The following is a 13766-nucleotide window of genomic DNA, read 5'->3' on the forward strand; positions in this document are numbered from 1 at the left end:
AAAATACAAAAAAAAAAAAGGTTGTGATAAAACCAATAAATCTTTATTTTGTTTCCCAACCTCCAATAAGACAGAATTTAATTTTCAACTTCTTGTCAAATTTTATAACGGCTCTCTATGTTTAATACTGAATACCCACAAAAACAGCACACAATATCTGTAATAAAGATATGGAAATCTAAGATACAAAACTAAAATCTGAGATGAACTTCTCCAAAAAGCTGGGGAAAGCAGGATATAGGCTCCAGCCACTGTGGAAACAAAACGTAGGCATGAAATTTCAGTCTGGATTACAGCCTGATTGTACTCAAGTGATGTGATAGTGAATATAAAGAAGTATTGGAGGGAAGTGACATAGCCTATAGTCACTGCAATCAGCTGTTTTGAAAGCCCTTCTAAACAGATCAGACTACGTGGGCTGATGATTACCAGGGAGGGAACACAGACCTGGGGATAATACTCAGTTTCTCAACACTACCGGAAAGATAGGGCACAGCTAACTATAGCAAACTCATCAACATACAAAATTTGCAGATGTTACCAATTTGCAAAGATTCACAAATAATGCACCATGGTTAGTTCTTTTTAATCAAAGGACTGTAAACAAGAATAACGTTCATAAACGAAGTGTGTTTATTTGTGAGAAGAAATATCCTCACGAAACAGGTCCCACTTCACTGTCTTCTAACCTAAATTCAGATGAGAGAAAAACTGAAAATTTCTTAACTCTCATGTTGGTTAAAATATGATCTAGACAAGACTTTCCTTGGAGATCTAGCTGGGGTAGTTTAACATTTTAAAAATCTGTTTTACTTGGCCCCAAAGGGGATGAACAGTGTTTACACAACTAGCGACAATGCCTTGGCTGCAGAAGTGCTAATTTCTTAAACTGCTCCAGCTATCCATGCAAAATGAGACCTGTCTATAACCAGAGGTCACAAAATAGCAGTGAAGACAGAATAAGTTGCTTGAGTAGCTCAGGTTTAACTTCTGAAACCCCTGCAGGCTGAACTTGAGCTTTTAAACTGACTTAATATTCAACCTACTTTGTGTTCACTGCTATTAACCTCACACAGGTAACGCATTCTCTTGCCCTGTGTCTTTTTCACCCTTCTGACTGGTCAATAATACAAATACCAGCTGCCCCTGCCACTGTGGCAGAGGCTTCTTTCACATTGCTAACGAGGATCTAGAGCATCTAAGTTTTCATGGGGGATCACGCATCGCATTGTGCAAACACAAACCCTTGCTCCATGGCAGCAGGGTTTTAAACTTTTTTTTTTTTCTTGGAGAAACGGCAAGTTTCTCTTGGCTTTAAGTAGAATATAAACTCCCTTTTGATGGGACATCCATGCAAGTACCTGCACATTCGAGGCTCTGGTCAGTCTGTTGCATTATTCTAAATTTCTCCAGTTCCACCTCTAATCATCACTAATTACCAGGCTTTTCTAATTCCTCTCTGCACCATCCTGGCACACAAGAGGTCCTGTACAAAACCTGGTCTCCTGTGTAACTCCCATACACAGAGCAAGTACCACCTGTGGAATCTACAGATATTCTCAGTGGCCCCCAGCAAAATTTCAGGTTTCTGCCAGCTGTACAGCAATGCAGCAGCCTTAGGGAGGGAGAAGGAAAAAGACAAAACATCCCAAACCCAAAAATGCAACAAACACACACCGGCACCTCATACTGTTTGGAAAAATAACACCTCATGTTATTTCTGCCTCTTGATCTTTCCCCATCACTTCCACTCTAGATTAAAAGGAAAGGCTAGAAATAACAGTGCAAAACAAGAGTTTTCCTGGAAAAAGCATGCTCATTGCTGAGATTTATAAAATGACCCATAAAAAATGAAAGGGCGTTACTTCCAATGATGACATCTGACCAGCATCTTGGCAACGTCTCCTTTTGTGCATCTGCCAGAGCTAAACTGTGGGCTATCTATTATGTCAGCCTCCAGCAGCTGTGAATTACTTACGAGCTTCAGAGAAACCCCTTGTAACTGCCAGAAATCGTACTCCAGTCTTAAGAAAATTATTCCCAGAAATCGTGATTGCAAAGAAGTGGGGGAAAATAAACAAATTTAACAAACAGCAAATTAGACTAATCTGTGGGAAAGCTGAAATCCTTTTTACGTTGCCTTGTTTACCTTTAAAAATTCTCAAAAGTAGAAAGGCCAGCAGCTAAATTACCTAATTCACATTTTAATCTTCCCAAAATTACAACCCCAAATGAATCCCACTTGCATGACATCACTGCTCCATTCTACAGCACTGTCTGAACATGCTGAACGTTTGTCACAAATAAACATGAACTTCTTATGTCCTTCTAAATATAATCAGTTAACATTTCTCAAATGCTAACTTATTTTTGTTTCTTTAGGCAATGACAACAGGACAGAATATTCCTATGCATTCTACATTTCACATCCGATATCAAGAGGCTTAAAACTGCCAGGTATTTTACCTCAATCATTCATCTATATTTTGGAAAACATGATTAGCAACAGAATGGCAAATTAGCAGCTGTAAGATTGAGTGAGCATATCTGCACATCACTTAAAAATAAATAAATAAAATCACAAGTTATCTGTTCAAGCGGTTTGGTTACTTGTTATCTTTATATGTTGTATTTCACTATGAATGAGCAACAAGAACAAAGTGACCGCACAAAAATCAGATCAATGATCAGTTTCGTCAAGAGTTTTATTCTGGCAGCAATCCTAGAAAAGGATGATTTGCAATAATCTAAACCCATTTACACAACCTCAGCACAAAAAAAGTTCATTTAAGTACTGCCACATCAAGAATATGTCTGTAGATTTTCCAAAAAAAATGTGCAGAAACACCATGGGGTAAATGATTAATGGAATAACAACAGAATGGAAGAAAAGCTGTAAATGCAGGACTAGAGCCAAAAGGCACAAAGAAACCAAATTAAAGAAGTTTAGAGCAAAACAATTCCCTAAAACACAGTGAGTCTTCCAGTAATTATATTTTGAGCTCTTAAAACTTTTTTGGGGGGGAGTTTGTTTTGGTTAGGTTTGGTTTTTTTTTAACACACGAAGCACACCTTCTTTAGTAAGGAAATCCTGCAAAAAGGAAACCAGAAAACTAAAGATCACGGAGATACAATCAGAGCTTTGTGCCCTCCAGCTCTTTCAAACGTGAGGTTACTAGAAAAGCAGTGGGAGGGGGAACAAGAAGAAGGTGGACAGAATGTGCCTATTCTCCAACCCCCTCCCCAACTATTGCATGTGCAGAAACATAAAAGGAGGAATCCTGAAGACTGATTTTATTCTCTTTGGAGCTCCCTGACATCACTGTTTTTAACATTCGGTTTCCATAAATCCAGAAGTGTCATAGAAGATGTATGGTTCGACTCTGCGAGGAATGTGCCATCCTTTTTGAAGTTCTACTTCCAACTTTGTTTACTACTGAACCATTGAAATATTATGAAGCGTTAACTGGCCTATTATCAGAGCGTGTCTGTTCCCTATCAGGGGTCCCCTTTGTCACTGGCTTCCGTCACACCTTGTATCTGATTAACACACTATAGGATAACATAGAGCTACACAGATCTGCTTTGTGTTCTCTCACAGCTGATGAAAAACAGATTTTCCTTTTCACTTTAATGTGGTTGCCCTTTAATTGGGTCTGTAATAGGGTTCATTTGATGTAATTCCTCATACTAAACCTAAACTGCAATACAATAAGTAGAATACTTATTATGTTCAAGGCTGTAGTTGGTGGTACATTACATTCTTCATTATTCAACCATCCCTAAAACACAGAGTTTACATTAAAGGTTAAATTAACCACTTATTAAGAAAGACAAGCTTTATCTTGTCTAGCCATCCAAAAGTTACGCTTTTCATCTTAGCTATGTGCATTTATAAACCAAGGAGAGAAACAGATGTTAGGGATCACCTTCTGCAGGTGTCTATGACACCTTCCTCGGGGTAAGTACCACTGGAGGGCAATTCACTCACAAGCCAGAAAAATCCTTCTACTACTTACACCTGTGCAACCCAGAGTCACTTCTTTGCAATCAGGTTCATCACTGGGATGATGGGAAGCTAATAGAAACCTGTGATAGGAAACTAATGGCAAGGCAGTGAAAAGAGTGAACATTCACAACCCCTAAATTTAGATGCCTACATAAAATGCAAAGCATGCACACGGTTCCCATATTGTCAATTGGTGAAGAAAGAAACTTATTTTTTTCCTTTGGAGGAATATAAGGTATCTCATTAGTAAGCTGTTATGAAAGCAACAAAGATCAGTGGTTTGAGTCAGCTTCCTATTCTCACAACTCCAAAAGAGCAAGGATCAATGCTAGAAGGAAATCCATCCAAGACAGGTTTATGTGAAGACAAAAACCATCAGGACACGCCGACCCTACATAATGCTGCCTGCAGTGTGGTTACTGGTCTGGTCCAGGTAGAGCCTTTCCTGCTGGGTGCATGTTCTTTGCCACAAAAAGCACTAGCCACCAAAGCAGACTGCAAATTTAACAATGCACAAGTTGATGAGCGAAAACATGTGTCAACAGTTCAGCCTGCAGCCCCACACCTCAGCTGCTCTCTGCCCACCTCTCTGTATTCATGGTTGTTGGAGGATAACAGAGGACCAAGAGATACCAGAGAAAGGAGGAACCTGGACAAGTGAAGGGAGAACCTTTTTTCCTGGAGTGACTACAGCACTCTTCATGGAAAGAAGACACCAAGCTGGAGTCAAAGGTTATCTGTTTTCAGAGTGTGTTGCCTGTTCGAATAAAGCCCATGCCAAATCCCTGTGGTCTGCTCTTTCTCGGTTCTAAGAGAGGTGGCCAACAACTTGCACAGCTGGCCCCAAATCCCAGAGCACCGAGGGTTCACAGCACATTCCTGCTGCTTATGCAAAATTCCAGCACTCCCAACAAGGAGGATTTGTGTCACTTAGCTAACACGGAAAGATGCAAGATGTTCATTAACACAGCTTTCCATACAAGTCAAACGTTATTTGACATTCATTACCAATACTTGGGGGAAAGAATGAAAGCTAGAAAAACATCTTAGGCACGAGGCCCTTTTTAAATCACAGGGACAATGCTGTAGCTATCTAGAAGACATTTTACTTCTGCAGGAAGCATAATGATCCACTCTTCATCATAAGAGAAACAAGATGGTACAGCAAGCCTGGAATCAAAGCTGTTAAAATACTGAATAGAAAACCGGGGGGAAATCTCAGACTACACAGTCCAAAGATCTGGTTATGGTTAACTAAGTATTCTTTGAATAAGTGAGAAAAATAATTCAGCTGCAATAAGACTGAGCTAGGACCAGAAAAAGGATTTGAAGCCTGAGAGACTAATAACCCTCTCAGCTCTTGATAATATTGTCCAAGGCGAACAAAGTAAAATCATATTGAGTAAGTTGACATTTCTTTTCAAAAGCTTCGAGTTGCAGGGGTCCAGGCTTCTGAGGCAAAGGAAAAGGGAACTTCATTTGCTTGAGACTCTCACACCAGCTGTTGATTCCAGGCTTTCAGCTGAGCCATGCGACCTGTCCTGCTTCGGGTGTACAAGTACACTGAACTAGCCGCTTGGTGTCAAGACTCGGCACTTGACACGAGTCTGAAGTATTCCTAAATTATCAACGTAGACTTTCTTTTTGATGAAAGAGGTATCTTGCATCTACCAGTGCAAAGCTGAGACTCCCCAGTACATACTTTGCTAAAGCAGCACATCTGTTTCAGTTCATCAGAGTCCAGCCAAGCTATATTAAATAAATCAACACCAGTGTAACATTTCCATAATTTCTGTGACAATTACTTTACTACAGAAAGCATACCTCCCCTAAGGCTTATAAGGCATCTGATTTTCTTCAGTGTTATTTCAATCACACTATACAGAGCTTACTGATGAGTGAAAGGAGGATTTGTCTCTCTGAGAAGAAACTACTTTCAAATCTCTTTTCTCCAACATTTAGTTTCTGATTTCCATCATCAGAACTAATCCTGTCAACATCTATGGAACAACAAGACCAAAAACTTAAGTTTTTCTTGGTGTGGATCTAGCACAGATAAGAAGTTTCACCCATCTTAACGATTGTGTCTGTTCAGACACCTCAGAAGTCACTGGTTGTGTAAAACTGCCAGATAACCAAACACCTCAGTGTTTACAGGCTGCTTTACCACATCCTCTGAGCTGAATGGCAAAACACCTATCAAGATCTGAGGTTCTGATAACTTACTGTTTCAGGTTTTCTCTCGTCACCATCTAGAAAAAGTTGCCTTTTTTTTGCCTGTGATTTTTGGTACAACCAGCTTACAACATTGCTGAGAAAGCAATCAACTAGTGGTTCTCTCTATCATCCAGAAAAGACGGTGCTTCCCGTTCCCCTCTGGGGCACAGTGTTAGTTGTGCTTTATGCACCTTACAACCCAACAGCTAGATAATAAAGCTAAAAAGACCTTTTCAGAAAGGGAACTCTCCTACTTTATCAGTGAACTCCATCTGAAGTGTGGCACTGCCCCACAACCAAACTTAAAAGTAATTTACCACCCTGCAAACTACTCACAGTAGCTGCTTGATACCTTCTCCTTACTCCCAGTAATGGCAGTACCACATCATTTCCTCCCTTTCTTCCTCCTCAAGGCCCTACAAGTCCTGCCCAGTGCTGCTTCTTGCAAGTTGAGAAGCCTTTCCCATCCATTATCATAGCGCTCCACATTTACTCACGGCTAGCATAAATACTACTTCTTGGGAGAAAGAAAAAGCCAAGTACATTTTACTCAGATGTTAATATTGAAGATGAATCTGTGTCTTAATGTATTTATTCTTCTAGATCCTATAAAATAAATGTTGCTTAATAATATTACTAACATAACTTTTCAGTAACTATGTACTACAATGTACCACATTGGAAAGCTCACCCATATGAACAGATCAATGTCTGAGATACTTGGAAATTGCACTGGCCCCAAGATAAAACCAGCATTGGGAGCAGTTGGATTGTCCAGCCTCATCCAGAAGAAAAAAACACCACAAAACCAAGAACTTTCTACTGTTTGCACTGGAGACATCCCTGGAAATAACTGATCTTGGTAAGCTGAACATAATGCTCATCATAAAAAAGTACTAAGTGCAAATTCATTTTAGTTGGAATCTTGTCTTTAATGAATGTCAACAGCAACTCTGTCACTAACTAGTGAGCATGATTTTCATTTCATACCTCTAGGAAACAAAACCAGAACCAGTTAGAAAGAATTCCAACATAGAAAGTGTTGTGATGTTTTATTTCTTTTTCTTTGATGAATATTAAATTAGAAGGCATTACTACTGAGTATTACAAAAAAAGACAAAATTGACTACAGTACTGTGCAGTGTAAATTACGTCTTATGCTATATTAAACCTTTCAGAGAACAAGCTGCAATATGTGTAATTCACCTAAAGAAGAAAATAAGTAGATGACATGAAAAGCATTAAGGCAGTCAAAGACACTACTCTTGACTCATAGTTAAGTTCCCTTTGGCTATAAGATCTAATTCCATGATAGCTATTCTACATCCAAAAGGATGTACAGTCTTGTACAATCCTAAGACACTATGAAATGCTGAAATTTCTTTTTGACAATAGAAGTCGATCCAATTAAATGGGCCAGGAGGAATTTTAACAATGAAATGCAACTATTGAGTAGAATCAGTTTCACAATGTCTTTATTTCAATGAAGAATACCACAGAAAAAATTAAACACTTCTAGAGTCAAGGATCTCCAGAAGCAGATCATACACACTATACGAGCTAAGAGAGCAACAGCACTTCATAATTTAGTATTCTTTCTTTGTTCCAAGTTAGCAGTTTAATACAAAACAACTGTCCCAAAAGTTTATTGTGATCAATGGACAGTTGGACAAACTAAGTCATACAGCTAAAGGAAAGCTATTCAAAACAGCATTAAAAAGTTCAACATTATACTGACTGTTCCCCCAGTAGAAAACCACTAGCTTTAGAATCACTGCCCACATTCTCTTTTTGAAACAAATATTGGCACCAGGCAATGTAAAAAAGCTGAATAAAAGCTGCTGGGTAACAAGAGCTATTTTCTTGGAGACCTAAGAAATAATGAAAGCTTAAATAAATTAATCATATTACATAAGTATGTTAAGTATAAAAACATTCTTTAAGTGTCTGTAGCGTAAAGCTAACTGGAATGAATTTTCCAAGTATATATGCATTTTTGGAAGTTTGGTACACAGCCTAGATTAATGACTATAATTGCCCCAGGAAAATTCAGCTTTTGCCTACGTGATTAGAAAGTTGCACATAAAAAGTATTCTCAATATGCAACATATTGCTACTTAGTTATTTTAGAATTATCTCATGCAAAGAGGTTCTCAAAGGACAGATGACCAAAAAAAAACCAAACCACCCCAGACCTACCGCTATAATATCCAAAGTGTTGTCACAAACTTTGCGAATCTCAGCATTTTTATCATGCATCAGGTCTATAAGATATGCTGGAGCCTCTGGAAAGAAACTGTTAAGGACAAAAGCTTTTTTTTTTTTTTTTTTACTTTTGTTTGTTTGTTTCGTTTATTTGTTTTGTTTTGGTTGGTTTGTTTATTTTGTCTTTGGTGGTGGTGTTTGCTTTTTTCCACTGCCCTGCGTTCTTCTAACTGCAAATTTCATTAAGAACCCTAGTCAGGAATTTTCCATCACATGTGATGTTCGGCAGCCTTCCCCCAACCATTTCTTTTTTTAATCACTTTTGAAGATACCCAAATATTCTTCAAAATTGCTGAAAAAAATAATTATGTGCCCCCTACAAAGAAAACACATTCTGATCTGTTACAGACAATCTGTGCACCTAACGTGTTAGTCTAAAAGGCATAGATTCTGTGGAATGGTTTAATCTTTTGAGACTGTTACTTTTGTAAGCTTTAGGGAGCCTTCTTTTTTAAAAAAAAATAAAGTATTTCCAACGTATGCATCTCAAAAAATGTTGAAGATAATACATTGTGCAAACAATAACATTAATACTGGTCTCATCCGATTTGAAAGAGAAAAGCATTGTTCAAATGTTGGTGCTTTATCGTTACAGATATGGAAAGAGATGCAAATTTATTTCTTTTTAAAGCTAGTCACCTGGAGTCCAAACAGGAGATAAACAACAACATCCTAAATGGTTTCTCAGATATTCCACAGAGCTCAAAGGAAAAAAGGCATTAAGAAGTAGTCCTTGTATTGCTAGTAATCACTAATCTACTATGCCTACAAGGCCCCACTATTCTTTACATTTCAATAAAATTTAAGATTTGGTTAAGGCCCACAAAGGCAGCTTGTGGCTCTTTCCACGGTTTGAGGCTCATCTGAATAAGCTCAACATCAGCAGTAATTGAAAGAATCAGTAGTAAGAACTGAATAAGAGTTATAAGTACCATACAAAAAAAATGACTAGATCCATGACAGAAGAAAACTGAAGAACAGATTTTGTCACAGACAGGTGAAAAAAGGAAAAAAAGGAAAGCCAGGAACAGAAATCAACATCTCCATAGTAGGAAGAAGCTGGGAGACCTTACACCAAAAATGAAATTCAAAGAACAATTAGGTGGACAAAAAATACAGAGCAGGCATAATTTACATTGTCTAGACTGATATAAGAGAAAATAAGATTAAAGTATTTTAATGCACATATGTTGCATAGTCTGAAGTCATATGTGTAATCGTTCAGTGCAAGAAGTTTGTCTGTGCTCTATGTAAGTTCTTCTATGGGCTGTGATTTTGACTATGATTCGCAAAACAAATTCATATAGTAACTCAGACTGGATAGGAACTAATGAGCCATCTGATCCAGTGATCCCCCTCCTACCTCCCTTCTTGTTTCAAAGCCAACTAACTTTTAATCTCTACTATTAATCTTGGAGTCCCTCTACATGCCTCGGCTGCTTGGACTTTTTCCTCAGTTGAAATAAACCATTTACAAATAAACCGCTGAGATCAGGAGGTTTACGTAAGAGAAATATAGGACAAACATCAGTGATGGCAAATTAAGTGCTGTAATTTTAGATGTTTAATCTTTAAAAAGATACGGGTTTCCTTGATAATGACATCTCTGGTGGCTTGGTGGAAGACCATCTGATAAAATACATAGATGATCTGGCAGACAAATTCATCATCTTCTTGCTGAGCTGCAAGAGAAAACAAACACACCACAATTTCAGATCTCACAACTAGAAGCTGTTGATGCTTACAGAAAGCCCTGCTCTTAATGTCAGCTAGACAGTTCAGTGGTATGCATGAAATCTCCTCTCCTGACAACTCAAAATTAGCGTTTTCTTCCCTGCTCCAGTCAAGTAGAAAGACCACAAATAGCAGCAAGAGTTGTGGGAAAAATCAAATCTATTAGACCACTTGTCAGTATCTCTCCATCAATAAGAGAGTAATTGCTCCTTTTGTATACAAAACACCTACCCCTGCCTTGCAAGAGAAAATGAATGGCACATTCAGTTGCAGCACAGCTACATGACCTAAACTTCTCTGAAAAACAAGATCTGAATTCAAACATGGCAATATACCATTTAGAAGCTCAATGAGTGCAGGGATGATTCCAGATTTAGCCAGCAGAGCAGCACAAGAGTCATCCATAGAAACTGTTCCAATCATTATCACCACTTCTAAAACAAGGTCATCTTCTGCAGAACCTGGTAAGTCAGAGGGCAGAAAGTATTACCTCTTAGAAAAGCTTAAATTCATAGCAGTTTGTCCTGGTTTTGCTAAAAACAAGTTTCTCTTTTAGTGAATTTTGCCTGTCAGCTAAAGCCTTCATATTAACTGCATTTTCCTGGAGAACCAGACACATGTTTTGGTAAACCTAGCAATGGAATGCAAACTTATTGATAAGCATGGATGGACATCTCGCGAGAGGGGCAACGAGAAACCAGTGACCAAGAAACTGACCAACTGTGTATAACATTCCATTCACGTGAATACTTCATATAAAAGTGGGAGATCACGAGGATCTTGTCCCTTTTTCCCTTTTCCCTTTTTTCCTTATGGCCGACATTAGGAGAGGACCTTGCTAGTTGTCCCTGCAAAGTGAGGCCTAGTGAGAGACTGAATCCAGCTCCGGTTGGCTGCAGAGTCTAATCCAGGACTTTGGTTGCCGGCTCTGCAGTTGCTGAGACTTTCAAGATTGGTTTTGTATATTTTGTATTATTTTCTCTATTTTTATTAGTAGCATTAGTAAAACATCTTTAATTTTTTCCAACTCTCTTCTCTCTGTCCTTCTTTTCCTCCCAATCGCCTCTCCTTAGTGGAAAGTGGGGAGAGGGAGGGGCAAAAAGGGGGAAGTGGGGGAGGAAGAGGGGGTTAACAATATATCTGCCAGGGTTTTATTGTCACCCTGCAATCTTAACCCTCGACACAGTTGTATATTCATCTGTAGATATTATTCTCTTCTTCAGTGTTATGTTTCCCCAACAAACACAAATTATAAAGGTAAACAGACTCTACTCTGAAAGAGCACTCTAAGTATTCTTTGAGAGACAAGACTTTTTGAAAGATTAACCCAACTTTGTACAGACCTGGTTTTAGTTTATCCTTGAGGTACGGAACCAGTTTGTACTCTTTCAGTACAAGTTCCCAGTCCAGATCTGGTAAGGTCAAATTTGCAAGCGTTCCCAGACATTCAATCACAAATTCCTCCTCTTCATCATTTGATATTTGAGCTGCTAAATCACCAACATAATCCTAAAGAAAATTCAGGAACAAACATCACAGGTGAATAATTTGGGTTTCTGAAGAACTCACAACTTGGTGAAATCGAACTAGTTCTCAAAAGAACACTAAGGAGACTTTTCTCCTGAAATGAGGGCTAATACGGCAGTTTCAATTTCAGCTGAAGAATAATCCAAGAAAACATTTCAGCATTCTTTCTCTCCATACTTTCACTTTCAGGAGATGTAGATCATTTGTTCAGATGTTCCAACAGTAGCTACTACAAACAGAGTTTCAAAAGGCTGCTGGAAAATAAGGGAAAGACAACAGCGAACACTGTACTGCATTAGCAACAGTATTGAGCCCTCTTCTCAAAGATTTTAAGAAATAACTACAAGACTTTCTGGGACACGAACAGAGGAATCACGGATTCTATTTACTAATTCCATACTGCTTTAAGCCAATTTGGTAGTCAGTCCTCATTTTAACAGGATGTTTAAAATATCCACAATTAGGATGTTGTGTTTTCCTGCCTTCTTTTCAAAGGGTAGCTTTCCATGGTTAACAGAATATGAAGTGTTCAACATTTTATAACATCCACTTAAAAAAAAGAGACCACTTTATTTTGCCCTGTAGCTCTAAAAGCAGAGATTTAGGATAACTGTTAATTGTTATAATGTGCACTCCAGCAGTTGGGTGTTGTAGGGTGTTGTTGTTTGCTCATTTTTGCTTGTTTGTTTTGGAACAGGGTCTTACTGGATGCAGCTTAAGATCTGTTTTTCCTGTTGTGAGGGATCCAAACTCTGATCTACCAGCTGAGATAGCCTTACAAAACAAAACATCAATCAACTCATGACAGCCAAGAAAACTTTTCCAGCAGGAAGAATGAGAGATCATGTTAGGTATCACACAGTACTTACAATAAACAGGCTTTTAGATGGTCCATCATGTTGTGAAATATTCCTGATCATCTTCATTAACAATGGGTCCTTAAATTTCAAAGCCCGCTTCATTAGCATTTTCAAACCATTTCCTGAAAAGAAAGAAACACTTAGGAAAAGCTCCAAATAAAAAAAACCAAAAAGTACTGGCTGATCAAAAAACACCACCGCACACATACAAAAAAACCCCAAAAAAACAACAACAAAAAAAAACCCCAAACGGCCTTAATTTTTAAAAGTTTAAACAGAAACAGTGAAGAATCTGGACAGGAACTGTTTCTTCTCCCAAATTTAAGTTGAAAAGAAGAGACCTATTCTGTATAAATTCTATAGTTTCTTTAAAACAACTACAGTGACCGTATGTAGTGGTGGGACACTTAAAGTCAGATAAATAACTAAATGCTTCGGCTGTCCTCAGTTATTTATTCAGACCAAGAAAGGTTCTAGATCTGAACCATTATCCTATCATCAAGTGCAGTTAGTGGAGACGCAGCCCAGCTGTTGGTACGAGCCCAAAGTCGTGTCTCCCCACTCCACAGAATAACTACATTGTTATGGTTTTAAAAGATTATTTACCAGTCCTGTAGATCATTACATGGGAACACCACATAACAAAACTGCTAGTATGAAAACAATGAAGTTTTAAAAGCAACGTAGTGAGCTAGTGAATGAAATGCATAATGCATCTATACCACGTAACGAAACACTAGAACCCAAAACCTGCTCAATTAAATAGAAACAGCGGAAAGATGCAACCAAGTGACATCACTGTGCTGTTAGTTTGGTACTGGCAGGTGAAACACCAGTTAGCTGAAGACGGATTTTAGACATCAGGCAGAACAAAATCTTTCCATACAGCCATAGTTTCCCACAGTAATGTCATCAGCGTGTTTTGCAGAACTGCATGCACGTATGAGAGACGTGGGCACGTGTGGCTACTCAGTGTCATTCCTGCCACCAAGATCAATCTAAGGAAGGATATGGCCATTTACCTGCAATTATTACCCAAACAGGTGCATTTTATTCACAAAAATACATATACATTAACAAGTAACTCAAAAAAATATACATAACTTATATATGTAAGCATATTAAATAAATATATTTAAAGTGTTGCCATGTCC

At 38.3% G+C, this 13766-nt stretch overlaps 1 protein-coding gene across 2 annotated transcripts in view; it reads right to left on the reverse strand.

Annotated features, from left to right (window-relative positions):
* Positions 1 to 13766, reverse strand: part of KIFAP3 (kinesin associated protein 3) — a 71024-nt gene that overhangs the window by 24176 nt on the left and 33082 nt on the right. For both annotated transcript variants that reach the window (XM_065071052.1, XM_065071051.1), the window contains exons 13-17: positions 12622 to 12734; positions 11569 to 11734; positions 10561 to 10686; positions 10075 to 10173; positions 8426 to 8511 (exon numbers count right to left, since the gene is read on the reverse strand). In XM_065071052.1, coding sequence (XP_064927124.1) covers positions 8426 to 8511; positions 10075 to 10173; positions 10561 to 10686; positions 11569 to 11734; positions 12622 to 12734 — 590 coding nt within the window. The remainder of the gene's footprint in view (positions 1 to 8425; positions 8512 to 10074; positions 10174 to 10560; positions 10687 to 11568; positions 11735 to 12621; positions 12735 to 13766) is intronic.

This window comes from Columba livia, chromosome 8 (assembly GCF_036013475.1).
Source record: "Columba livia isolate bColLiv1 breed racing homer chromosome 8, bColLiv1.pat.W.v2, whole genome shotgun sequence".
In the NCBI taxonomy this organism is placed as follows: Eukaryota; Metazoa; Chordata; class Aves; order Columbiformes; family Columbidae; genus Columba; species Columba livia.